Source organism: Staurois parvus, unplaced genomic scaffold (assembly GCF_062004578.1).
Source record: "Staurois parvus isolate SC_StPar_1 unplaced genomic scaffold, SC_StPar_1.0 ptg000581l, whole genome shotgun sequence".
Lineage (NCBI taxonomy): Eukaryota > Metazoa > Chordata > Amphibia > Anura > Ranidae > Staurois > Staurois parvus.
The window spans coordinates 453,895-466,475 of record NW_028318377.1 but is presented as its reverse complement, the minus strand read 5'-3'; the positions used below and the strand labels follow the sequence as shown (position 1 = coordinate 466,475).

General features: G+C 47.0%; 1 protein-coding gene and 1 pseudogene across 2 annotated transcripts in view; both read right to left on the bottom strand.

Moving 5' to 3' along the window:
• Nucleotides 1-12,369, bottom strand: part of LETM1 (leucine zipper and EF-hand containing transmembrane protein 1) — a 61,096-nt gene extending 48,727 nt beyond the window's left edge. For both annotated transcript variants that reach the window (XM_089692264.1, XM_089692265.1), the window contains exon 1: nucleotides 12,190-12,369. In XM_089692264.1, coding sequence (XP_089548390.1) covers nucleotides 12,190-12,256 — 67 coding nt within the window. In that variant the 5' untranslated portion in view covers nucleotides 12,257-12,369. The remainder of the gene's footprint in view (nucleotides 1-12,189) is intronic.
• On the bottom strand, nucleotides 11,371-12,119 carry LOC149450136 (uncharacterized; annotated as a pseudogene).
• Nucleotides 12,370-12,581: the final 212 nt, after the last annotated feature.

Here is a 12,581-nt window from a genome sequence, read left to right as displayed (position 1 = left end):
AGCATAGGCTTAAATACCAGAAAAGGTATATTATATAGGACGCGCTTGTTGGAGCCCAACCTCTGTAGCTGTAAGATAAAGGTGCCAGATGGATATCAGGGATGGATGGGAGCAGTAACACTGAGGCAGCTCTTCTTAGGGCTCGTTCACACTTGGCTGTTTTACCAACGCTTGCCAAGCGCCCCTATAGCGTTTGGCAAGCGTTGGTCCAGCGTTTGCGGAGCGTTTTTTAATGCTCAGCAAACGCTCTGCAAACGCCGCATGCGCGGTTTAGCGGAAGTTGCTAGGCGTTTGCCAAGCTTTAAAAAGGCCCCACAAACGCCTATAATGCAGTTTGAATGGTGTTACCGCCCCGCAACCGCACACGCTGGCCGGGCGTTTGCGGAGCGGCACCATAGACTAGAATAGGAGGCTTCATCACCTCCTGACTCGACCAGAGGCTCCTGTTTTGCCGCAACGCAAACTCTCCCGTTAGAACAGCACCATGTGCTGTAATTTGCAGAATTGGCAGAGGCGTTTGGGAAGCGGTAAAAACGCTTCCCAAACGCCTCTCTGCCGCCTGCACACAACGCTAGTGTGAACGTAGCCTTAGAGTGGAAGCAAGGCTCTAATGCAGTAACAAGAAAAAGAGATCTGAAGAAGGAGCCTATTGAGCATGCTCTGAAATGCATTACCGCCCCCTTCACCTGCTACATCTGACTCTGCTCTCCAAGGTTCATTTTTGATGCACAGGCACATCCTGGACTCTACTACCTGATCCTATAGGCATAGTTTGCTGCTGGACGGCTGGATGTCCCACCTGGATCTAATTACCACACGATGAGTCTTTTTAACCATTTATCTTGTAAGTGCAAATTTTCCATTGTTTACTGAATTGTCAATACTGCACTTAGAGGCGCCTTCCTCTCTTTTTCTTAGGTTTAAACACCAGGACCCTAGCCTTTCCAGGAGATCAGAAATGGCATATCCAAAGTTTATGAAATTTTCTTTTATCACCGAGCACAAAGGAAAAAAAAAGAAAAAAAAAAAAACACACACACAACAAAACAACCACAACTTCCATTAGATACATCACTGACCATGAGGTCTGGTGACCTTTGGTAGGCTGACAACCAAAAGCTCAGCTCTGGCTGTATATCCCGTATAATCATAATACAAAATATCAGGCTTTGTACACTGGATAGTAAGTCATTACCCCAAGGTCATCAAAGAAGGTGCTTGTGTAAACCTGTATGAGCAGGCTCCTGACAAAGCCAAGCCAGATTTCATTCGTTGCTTCAACTAGTTTCTTTTAGCAACATATTGATGGAATTTACCAAACACTAAATATAGTGTCACAAACATTGCCATTGGATAGAGAGGAAGATGGTAAGAACGTCTGCCAGACACACACTACTATCTGTGTTCCTGGTGTTGAGAACTGTCACTTCCTGTCCTGGACACCACTGTGTCTGGTACAGGGAGTGAAGGAAAGGAATCGTCCCAACCCGGCTCCTTCAATTTTAAAAATTAATTTTGTCAAGCTGGGTGATTGAGCTGGAATATTTAATATGATTTGCCTATTATTTTACCCATTATACTTACAAGGCAGATTTCATCACACTGACTGTGTTGATTGGGGAATCAATTGATTTTCTGTCCTTCCACATATGGTGGAAGGAAAGAAGATCGAGCAATCTATGGGCTGCTTTAGACAGTCAAATGGGTTGCAGGTAAGGGGTTACAAAACCCACAACAGTACAATCAGCCTGTATATGCAGTAAAGCATGCCTGTTACACTCACTGTGGAACCTAAGGGGTTAATCCTCTGCATTGTGTAAAAAGGCTGTTTGATCCTGACTTCTCTGATCCTCCCCTTCTTCCAGGGTCCCCCTCTTATCTCCTGATAAGACATATTGTGTGGAGACACTCTGCACATGCTCAGTTTAATGTGTATTGCTAGAGAGGGATATTTTTTTTCTTGGAAGAGTGCATGTGATCAGCACAGGGCAAATCAGCACTGTCCAGACAGAGGTCAGGGGTTCTGCATCCTCCTAGAGCAGAATTAAAACTCCTCCTACAAGCTTTAATCAGTGCTCAGCTGGACACTGATAGAAGTCACAAGACTGTTTTAACTACTGATGACAACAGGTATTTATCAGTTTATATTTACTAAAATAGTTGCACTTTCATGTTCTGTGGGAGACCAGATCGAGTGAATGCAGGGTCATAGGTTTAGTAACACTTTAAGCCATTATGAAAGAGGAGTGTATCAGCAATTTTATTGTCCTTTTAATGGCCATATATTATACACTTTGCAAGTACAATTTACCTTTAGATTTAAAAAAAAAAACAAAAAAACAAAACCATGAGGTCAAACCTAAACAACAATTTAAATTTGTATCCAATCAGGTAGGCCCTTGAATTACATAGTTGAAGGTCAACCTAAAGGAGACTGCACAGAAATTGTACAGGAAAATTGTATAATGTATGGCCAGCATTTGTCTAGAGTGTTACTTTGAAAAAATAACTTGCCAAAATTGTGTGTTACAGGAAGGAAATGAACTGATGCAATGTTAATCAGGCACACACATAGAAAGCCAATGAACATTTCACATGGACCAAAGACTGACTTTTGTTTTCTTAAAAATGTACATCTCTCCCTTGCTGACTATACTTGTAATGTGTTTGCATTGTATACTGGCTGACCTGCAATCGCAAGTCTTTTCTTCATTGCTGGATCTTGAACTAAGGACATTCGATAGAGCTTCAGTAACAAAGAATGAGCAGAGGTCAAGCGGCCTCGGTGAGATGGGCCTTTCCAGGTTCTGAGTACTACATCAGTCAAGCTTAAAGCGAAACTTCACCCAAAAGGGGAAGTTCACATGTAAGCTTCCCACCAAATCCCCCCCCCCTTTCTCTGCCACATTTGGCATGTAATTTTTGACAGTTGACAGATACAAGCTCCTACTTCCACTCTGATCACCTAGAAGATCCCAGTGGAATGCTCCTCCTCCCTCCCAGCAGTCTTCTGGGACTTGTCACAGGTCCCAGAAGGCTGCAGGACCATTCACATAGCGCAGCATGGCAGCCACAAGCAGTACAGCAGTCTACCCCCAGTTAAGATTCCAGAGTTGGGAACCCGAAGGCTAGCCAAGAACTAACCCGAGCGTTATTTGCCGTTTATGCAATGTCTTTACAAGTGCCACTTAAGCCCAGCTGGCCATTTGTTTGGAACTAAGCTGTCTCGAGTAAGCCTTCCATCGGGTGAAGAATGAAAGGCTTTGTCTGGTTTCTTTTTTTAGCTATTGCTAAGGCTGGCCACAGATGAGTTATTTTTTTTCTTTCAGTCAATCAGCCATCCAATTCCCCCATCTACATGTTTGAGGTTGATGGGGGAAACCTCCCCGCTGTGTCTTTGTATTCTGACAGCAGGGAGATTTCCTCATCTTCAGGATACACGGATCAGGACCGTAGGCTATAGCCTGCAGCACTGATTGAGTGAAGACATACCGGCAGAACAAATTCTGTCCAACCATAGAGGTCATACATGGATTGAAAATCGTCAGGTCCTTGCTGAACCGGCTAACTTTCGATTCATGTATGGTCAGCTTATGGCTCTATGGACTGACTATGAATTGGTGCAACTACACAGTGCTACTTTTACTGCTAGGATGTAGCCGTATTCTTGTAATCAGCTTTTTTTCGGGGGGAGATTCTCTGTGGAATTCTTTTAACAAACTCTGAGAGGACCGATTTCTTTCCAAAGGGAAGTGTGGGAAGAACACCTGTCTCTGGAAACAAAGTTGACAGGCTTTTTGCATTCTGCTTTGGATTTGGATTTGTGTTCTGCTATTTACGGTCCGGTCCGAACACACACACTGTAGAAGTAAAATCATTGCCAAACGTTGTTATAGTAACACCAACTAAACATTCAGGTTGGGACAGGTACCCACCCAAAGGAGTCACCTTTTTTGGCTTTGGAGGAAACATTTCACGTTTTTTTGAATGATATTAATGACACTAATAAGGGGAGTTTACATTATTTTGCAGAGAGAGCCCTTGGCACCAAAGCTAATAAAGTTTCATGGTTCTTTAACATAACTTTTGGAATGTTTAGATTTTTGGTATCTACATATAACATTCATTTCCTGTGTGGAAGAAGAACCTTAAAACAGATCCCTTTTGATTCCATGGGTGACTGTATGTCCCAATGCTTCTGTGGCCTTTGAGTTAACAAGAAACATTTTTACTAGAGTATCTGTTTTAGGCAAAAATCAATCCTTCATGGACAAGATATAGAAACAATATAAATGGATGAGACAGCCATCTTCTCAGGGTGGGGTTTGCAAGCTGGTGTCAGATAGTGAGTTTGGCAAATTTAATTCAGATGATGAGGATGTCACAAGGAGACATTTACACAAGGTGAGGCTGTGTTCACACTAGTGCAACCTGTCATGTGACTTAAAGCGGAGAGGTTCCGCTTTAAAGGACTGCTCCCCCGCTCCCCATTAAGGATTGGCACCTTTGGGGGGGGCGGGTATCTGAATTTGACAGGTACCCACTCTCACTTCCGGTCCAATTGCCTAGGAGATCAGAAGCAGAAGGTGTCCTCCCTCCCTGTAGTCTTTTGGGACACGTGACAGGTCCCAGGAGACTACAGGACCATTCACGAAGCGCAGCGCTACTCGTGCATGCGCAGTGGTTTCCCGGCTGTGAAGCTGCAAGCTATGACAGCTGGGTGCCCACACTGAAGATGCCGGCCTCCTGGAATACAGTACAGCCGGTGAAACGGGCTGCGGGGTACAAACTGTGGGACCGAGGGACAGGTGGCTGTTTTTTTACAAGTCAGCAGATACAGTTTTTGTAGCTGCTGACTTTTATTTTTTGATAGCGTGAGTGGAACTCCGCTTTAAGACACAGTCACATGACAAGTCGCAGCACAACGATTTCAATGGCACCTGTTTCAATCTATGCGACTTAAAGTGGCAGCAATTTTAAAAAGGTTCCTGCACTACTTTGATGCGGCTCTCATGTAACTTGAGTGCCAGAGTGGGTAAAGTTGCACTTCAATGTTGCTTTGGAGTTGCACTAGTGTGAACTGAGCCTGAGAGTTGCTTGTGTTTAAACAAATCTACCTCTGTCAAATCAATATCCAGCATTAGTAAGAGTATACAGTATTGCTGACTGCGAATAGCAACCAGGAGGAATGTTGAGGAAATCTGACCACAGCTTCAGTCAGGCCACAAGTCTGGTAGTTATGCTCCCCTTCAGCATCCCTAAACCTTGCAAAGAGTTAAGAAGCAAGATGTACAGATGTGTGAAATATATCGTTTTTTCCATGGGAACAATACTATAGAAAACGGGGGGTTAGGTTGCTCGAAGTGAGCTTGTTATGGCTAAACAATGAGACGGTCTTCTGGAAATTCACAATGTTTTTGATATGTAGAGTCACATAAAAGGGTTAGGCTTGTATTATTGAGGGGGTATGTCATAAGGAAGGGGTGTCCAAACTATGGCCCTCCAGCTGTTGAAGTACTACAAGTCCCATCCTGCCTCTGCTTCTGGGTGTCTTGCCTGTGGATGTCAATCTTGAAAGGCCTCATGGAACTTGCAGTTCCTCAACACCTGGAGAGCCAGAGTTTGGACACCCCTGTCTTAAGGTAATCACTGTCTTTGCATAAATGATCAAAATGACATAATTGTATCCTTGAATGGAAACAATTTAGTGCTTTCCTCTTTGCAGTTCAAGTGCCACATATATACATTCAAAGAAAAGGCTCAATAGAAGGTCACTTCAGAACAGTCCAATGTTTTGCCATTCTTGGGTGCATTTTTAGAGGAGTCTTTTTTAGTGTCTCTGCGACTGAGAGCTTTCTGCCACTGGGACGTTTGGTTCAAAATTCCCTACTAGTCTGCAGATTCATTGTTCCCTGAAGAGATTCAAGGAATCCCACATCAGATGAAGCAAAGCAGCACCAACACATAGCTGAGCCTCCTCCAAGATTCACAATGGGTACAGTGCTCTTTTCTTATAAAGCTTCATCTTATCTGTGCCCACAAAGGTGATGCAACTTACTAAAGCATTGTGGATTCTCAGCATGTACTGTATTCCAGTGAATTCTGGCTGGACTTTTGAGTTTAACATTGGAGTCCTCCTCCTTTCTGCTCATAAAGTGATGGACACGGATGTACCTTGACCCTTGAGTACAGCATGCATCTCTGAAGTTTTTCTCAACTCTTGTCTACGATTTGCAGTTTCATGCACACAGCAGCAAGGTGCGTTGAGAGCCACACACCTTCAAAAAGGGATGTACTTTTTCTGTGCATTGCAGGAATGTGCGCGTTCCCGCATCACACAAAATGTGAACCTAGCCTTAAAGTGTTACTAAACCCACAGCAGTAAAATCAGTCTGTATATGCAGTAAAGCATGCTAGTTATACTCACTGTGGAACCTAAGGGGTTAATACTCTGCATTGTGTATAAAGGATGTTTGATCCTGACTTCTCTTCTTCCAGTGTTCCTCTCATCTTCTGATAAGACATATCTTGTGGAGTCACTCTGCACATGCTCAGTTTGGTGTATATTGCTAAAGTGTTTTTTTTTTCCCTTGGGAGAGTGTCTGTGATCAGCACAGGACCAATCACCACTACCTAGACAGAGGTCAGGGGTTCTGCATCCTCCTAGAGCAGAATGAAAACTCCTCCTACAAGCTTAAACCAGTGCTCAGCTGGACACTGATAGAAGTGAGAAGACTGCTCTAACTGCTAGTGAGAAAAGGTATTTAGCAGGTTATATTTACTAAAATAATTGCACTTACGTGTTCTCTGTACTGTGGGAGACCAGATATAGTGAATGCAGAGTCCTGGGTTTAGTAAGACTTTAAGGCCGCTTTCAGGCGGGGCAGACTCCATCAAGCGGATTCACCTGCTCAGCAAGGGATCTGTCTTCTGCAGGAGGATGACAAGTACGTGTTCACTCCGCCTGTGCAGAGCGTACACAGCCTGCTGTTCTCTATGGGGCGATCATATATAAACACACCGCCTGTGTTTACATCCAAATGTCATCCGATCTGCTGGAAAGATGGTGAACGTATCCCAATCTGTCTGATTTTGGCGGACCGGATCGGATGCAGGCGGGTGTAAATGGACACGTCCGCTTACATCTGCTTCCCCAAAGAGAACAATGGGTGGTCTGCCTAAAAAACAGATAGGTGAACCCGATCAGTCCGCTCATGTGAAAGGGGCCTAATGCAGTATTAAACCTCCCAAAAAAAAAAAAAGTAAAATATTGCAGATGACCAGTCATCAGATATGGTGGCTGCATTAGCTTGCTTTTTTTCTCTCTTCTTTGTTTCACATGGTGTTCCATCCAGTAACATACTTTGTTTCTAGGAAGTTGTTTGCATTCTGGATGAGGTAATAAAGCAGACATCTTTGGAAAAAACAGTATTGATAACCTGGGGAGAGGGTGATATTAGACTAGCAGGGATAGATGGACTTGGCTAACAAATGACTTACAAATTGTAACTGCTTAAAAAGTGTTAGATGGCATTCAGCATCAAACAGCAGCATAAAGATATTACATAAAAAGCTGACCATTGTAAGCACCCTTGTCAGTGTTAATTGGTTTGCCTCAACCCTCTAACAGCTACTTTTGCTGGACAGCTTGGTCTGTTAAAGAAAGCTGAAAAATAATAGACATACGAGCCAGATCGCCAGGTGAAAATAAAGGAAATAAAGCCTTAAATCTGTGATACCAATTACAGAAAACTGTTATGCCCCTTTCAAACGGCTGTTTTCCAATCCTATCAGCAGAATAGAATGGATGTCACTTTGTGACAGCGGTGTCCATTCTGTGTTTTTTGTTTTTTGTAATGTTCCATTACATTTAGGCCAGAAAAAGAGAAATATATGAAAATTGTTTTATTTTTGGACTTGGGAGAATTCAAAGGTAATGAAATGTATGCCATTCACATCCAGACACTGATAGACCGAACATGGAGAGTTTGATCAGGTCCGCCTGAAAAAAACTGACAGGTGGATGGCCTGTGAGGAGCCTTAGATTGAATTACCACTATGATCCAATTAATAAAGAATTTCTTTTGTAGGGGCACCAACGAATTTGTTAAGATCATTTCAGAACAGCGAGTGCATCCAGCAGCACCACAGGTAAACGCTGCTGTGCGGACAGCTACAGTTAGCTACAGCGGCTGCTGTCCTTTCACTGGTGTGTGCAGGGCTCAGCGGCCACAGCTACCCATTCACAGGTCGAACAAACAGCAGCAGAAATCTGCAGATTCGATTCCTGCCGCTGTCATTCACACCTGGGCTAGTATCCCATAGGAATGTAGCCTTACTCTGACATACCACATGTCATGCAGGTCTGTGTGAGACAATGGCTTTTATTTTCATCACCTTCCAGAACAAATGAAACATTGTTTCAATGAGCTGTATGACCCCATTCAAAAAGGTTGTGCTGGGTCCAAACAGCAGGGGATCCATGAATAGATCCCTGGCTGGGTCAGAGCAGAACAGAAGTCAATTTCCTGGCATCTGCCTGTTCATTTTTTTGCTGCAAGATCTTTTGGGCCCCATATTAGATATAGGGGATTACCTCCAACCTGTCACATTAGGGTTGGAAATAAATGGACAACAGACTTTTTCCATTTTGTTTCCAGGACCTGAAAAGGCTGAGGTAACTAGATGTAAATGGATGCATGGCCATGTACATCTGCATGCCTAGAGACTTAAATAAAGCTCCTAATCAGATACACCTGAAAGACAGGAAGACCTGATTGGAACACCAAGTGTGTGAAAGGGGAGATCACTATGATCCAATTATATAGAAACTTTTTTAGGGGTACCAAGAACCCAGGCCATTTACAATATACTTGTAGAATGTATTTCCTTCGCTTCAATCAGTGGTCTCCAAACTGCGACCCTTTGCTTGATTATATCCAGTTCTTGGGGCATCATTTCCCCCCCCCCCCCACCATCAGCAACCGCGGGGCCCTACTCCTCCCACCGACACCGACCGCGGGGCCCTACTCCTCCCACCGACACCGACCGCGGGGCCCTACTCCTCCTCCCATCGACACCGACCGCGGGGCCCTACTCCTCCTCCCATCGACACCGACCGCGGGGCCCTACTCCTCCTCCCATCGACACCGACCGCGGGGCCCTACTCCTCCCACCGACACCGACCGCGGGGCCCTACTCCTCCCACCGACACCGACCGCGGGGCCCTACTCCTCCTCCCACCGACACCGACCGCGGGGCCCTACTCCTCCTCCCGCCGACACCAACCGCGGGGCCCTACTCCTCCTCCCGCCGACACCAACCGCGGGGCCCTATTCCTCCTCCCGCCGACACCAACCGCGGGGCCCTATTCCTCCTCCCGCCGACACCAACCGCGGGGCCCTATTCCTCCTCCCGCCGACACCAACCGCGGGGCCCTATTCCTCCTCCCGCCGACACCAACCGCGGGGCCCTATTCCTCCTCCCGCCGACACCAACCGCGGGGCCCTATTCCTCCTCCCGCCGACACCAACCGCGGGGCCCTATTCCTCCTCCCGCCGACACCAACCGCGGGGCCCTATTCCTCCTCCCGCCGACACCAACCGCGGGGCCCTATTCCTCCTCCCGCCGACACCAACCGCGGGGCCCTATTCCTCCTCCCGCCGACACCAACCGCGGGGCCCTATTCCTCCTCCCGCCGACACACTCTGGGGCCCTATTCCTCCCACCAACACCAACCGCAGGGCCCTATTTCAACCACCGACACCAATAACGGCTCTCTATTCCTCCCACCAACACCAATAACAGGGCCCTATTCCTCCCAACGACACTAACCATGGGGCCCTATTCCTCCCAACGACACCAATAATGGGGTCCTATTCCTCTCAACAACTATGGAGCCCTATTCCTCCCACTGACACCAATGATGGGGCACTACTCTTCCCACTGATACCAATAATGGGGCACTATTCCTCCCACTGACACCAATAATGGGGCACTATTCCTCCCACTGACACCAATAATGGGGCACTATTCCTCCCACTGACACCAATAATGGGGCACTATTCCTCCCACTGACACCAATAATGGGGCACTATTCCTCCCACTGACACCAATAATGGGGCACTATTCCTCCCACTGACACCAATAATGGGGCACTATTCCTCCCACTGACACCAATAATGGGGCACTATTCCTCCCACTGACACCAATAATGGGGCACTATTCCTCCCACTGACACCAATAATGGGGCACTATTCCTCCCACTGACACCAATAATGGGGCACTATTCCTCCCACTGACACCAATAATGGGGCACTATTCCTCCCACTGACACCAATAATGGGGCACTATTCCTCCCACTGACACCAATAATGGGGCACTATTCCTCCCACTGACACCAATAATGGGGCACTATTCCTCCCACTGACACCAATAATGGGGCACTATTCCTCCCACTGACACCAATAATGGGGCACTATTCCTCCCACTGACACCAATAATGGGGCACTATTCCTCCCACTGACACCAATAATGGGGCACTATTCCTCCCACTGACACCAATAATGGGGCACTACTCTTCCCACTGACACCAATAATGGGGCACTATTCCTCCCACTGACACCAATAATGGGGCACTATTCCTCCCACTGACACCAATAATGGGGCACTATTCCTCCCACTGATGGCAATGATGGGGCACTATTCCTCCCACTGACACCAATAATGGGGCACTATTCCTCCCACTGACACCAATAATGGGGCACTATTCCTCCCACTGACACCAATAATGGGGCACTACTCTTCCCACTGACACCAATAATGGGGCACTACTCTTCCCACTGACACCAATAATGGGGCACTATTCCTCCCACTGACACCAATAATGGGGCACTATTCCTCCCACTGACACCAATAATGGGGCACTATTCCTCCCACTGACACCAATAATGGGGCACTATTCCTCCCACTGACACCAATAATGGGGCACTACTCTTCCCACTGATGGCAATGATGAGGCAATATTCCTCCCATTAACACCAATGAAGGAGGACTGTTTACTCCCTCTGATGCTAGAACACTTTATTCTCCGACGGGCCACAGTTCACCCACCCCAAAGTCTGAAGGACAGTAAGCTGACCCTTTGTTTAGAGAGCTTAGTGACCTCTGATCTACAACATACCAAAGACATGGAAGTATACACAAGACAAACGCTTTTAGTTTCATCACGAGGAACGAGGTATTATTTCAAAGACCTCAACAGCCACAACCAATATGTCCACATTTGCATCACAGGCCCTGTGTGGGTGGGATATGATCCCAAAGGTGAGCCACCTCAGGGCACCAACTAAAATAAAACCACAAATCCCATCATGCACTGCAACAATCCAACAGCCACAACGCCCTGGTATAGACCTGTGTACATGGCTGCCCTCTCTCTCTCTGGTATAGACCTGTGTACACGGCTGCCCTCTCTCTCTCTGGTATAGACCTGTGTACATGGCTGCCCTCTCTCTGGTATAGACCTGTGTACATGGCTGCCCTCTCTCTCTGGTATAGACCTGTGTACATGGCTGCCCTCTCTCTCTGGTATAGACCTGTGTACATGGCTGCCCTCTCTCTCTCTGGTATAGACCTGTGTACACGGCTGCCCTCTCTCTCTGGTATAGACCTGTGTACATGGCTGCCCTCTCTCTCTGGTATAGACCTGTGTACACGGCTGCCCTCTCTCTCTGGTATAGACCTGTGTACATGGCTGCCCTCTCTCTCTGGTATAGACCTGTGTACATGGCTGCCCTCTCTCTCTCTGGTATAGACCTGTGTACATGGCTGCCCTCTCTCTCTGGTATAGACCTGTGTACATGGCTGCCCTCTCTCTCTCTGGTATAGACCTGTGTACACGGCTGCCCTTTCTCTAGTATAGACCTGTGTACACGGCTGCCCTCTCTCTCTCTGGTATAGACCTGTGTACATGGCTGCCCTCTCTCTCTGGTCTAGACCTGTGTACATGGCTGCCCTCTCTCTGGTATAGACCTGTGTACATGGCTGCCCTCTCTCTCTCTCTGGTATAGACCTGTGTACATGGCTGCCCTCTCTCTCTGGTATAGACCTGTGTACATGGCTGCCCTCTCCCTCTAGTATACATAGATAAGAGTACAGGCCTACAAAGACATAGAGAAGGTTACTCACCCCTGGCACAGTCTCCTCGAAGTACAGGGCCTCTGCTCAGGCCTCCTCTCAGTAGCAGGGCCGCCATGGCGACAGAATACTGGCTATGCTATGTCCTCTCTCTGTATCGCCCCATTTCCCTCTGCCAACGATTCTCACTCCACCTCCATCTCCTCACTGGCTGCCTAGAGCCGGCTACGGGGTGGGGACACGTCGTGACGTCGACTCAGGTGACCCGCTCCGACGTCCATGTTAGCTATTGGCAAAGGATCCGGAGCCACTCATTCACAGAAAGAGCGCGGCCATGTTGATTAGTGGCTGTGACGGTTGAGGACACAGGGTTGGCGGCGCCATCTTAGTAGTGGGAAGGGGAGAGCGGTGTGACTTTGCAGATAATTGTTCCATGCAGAGAG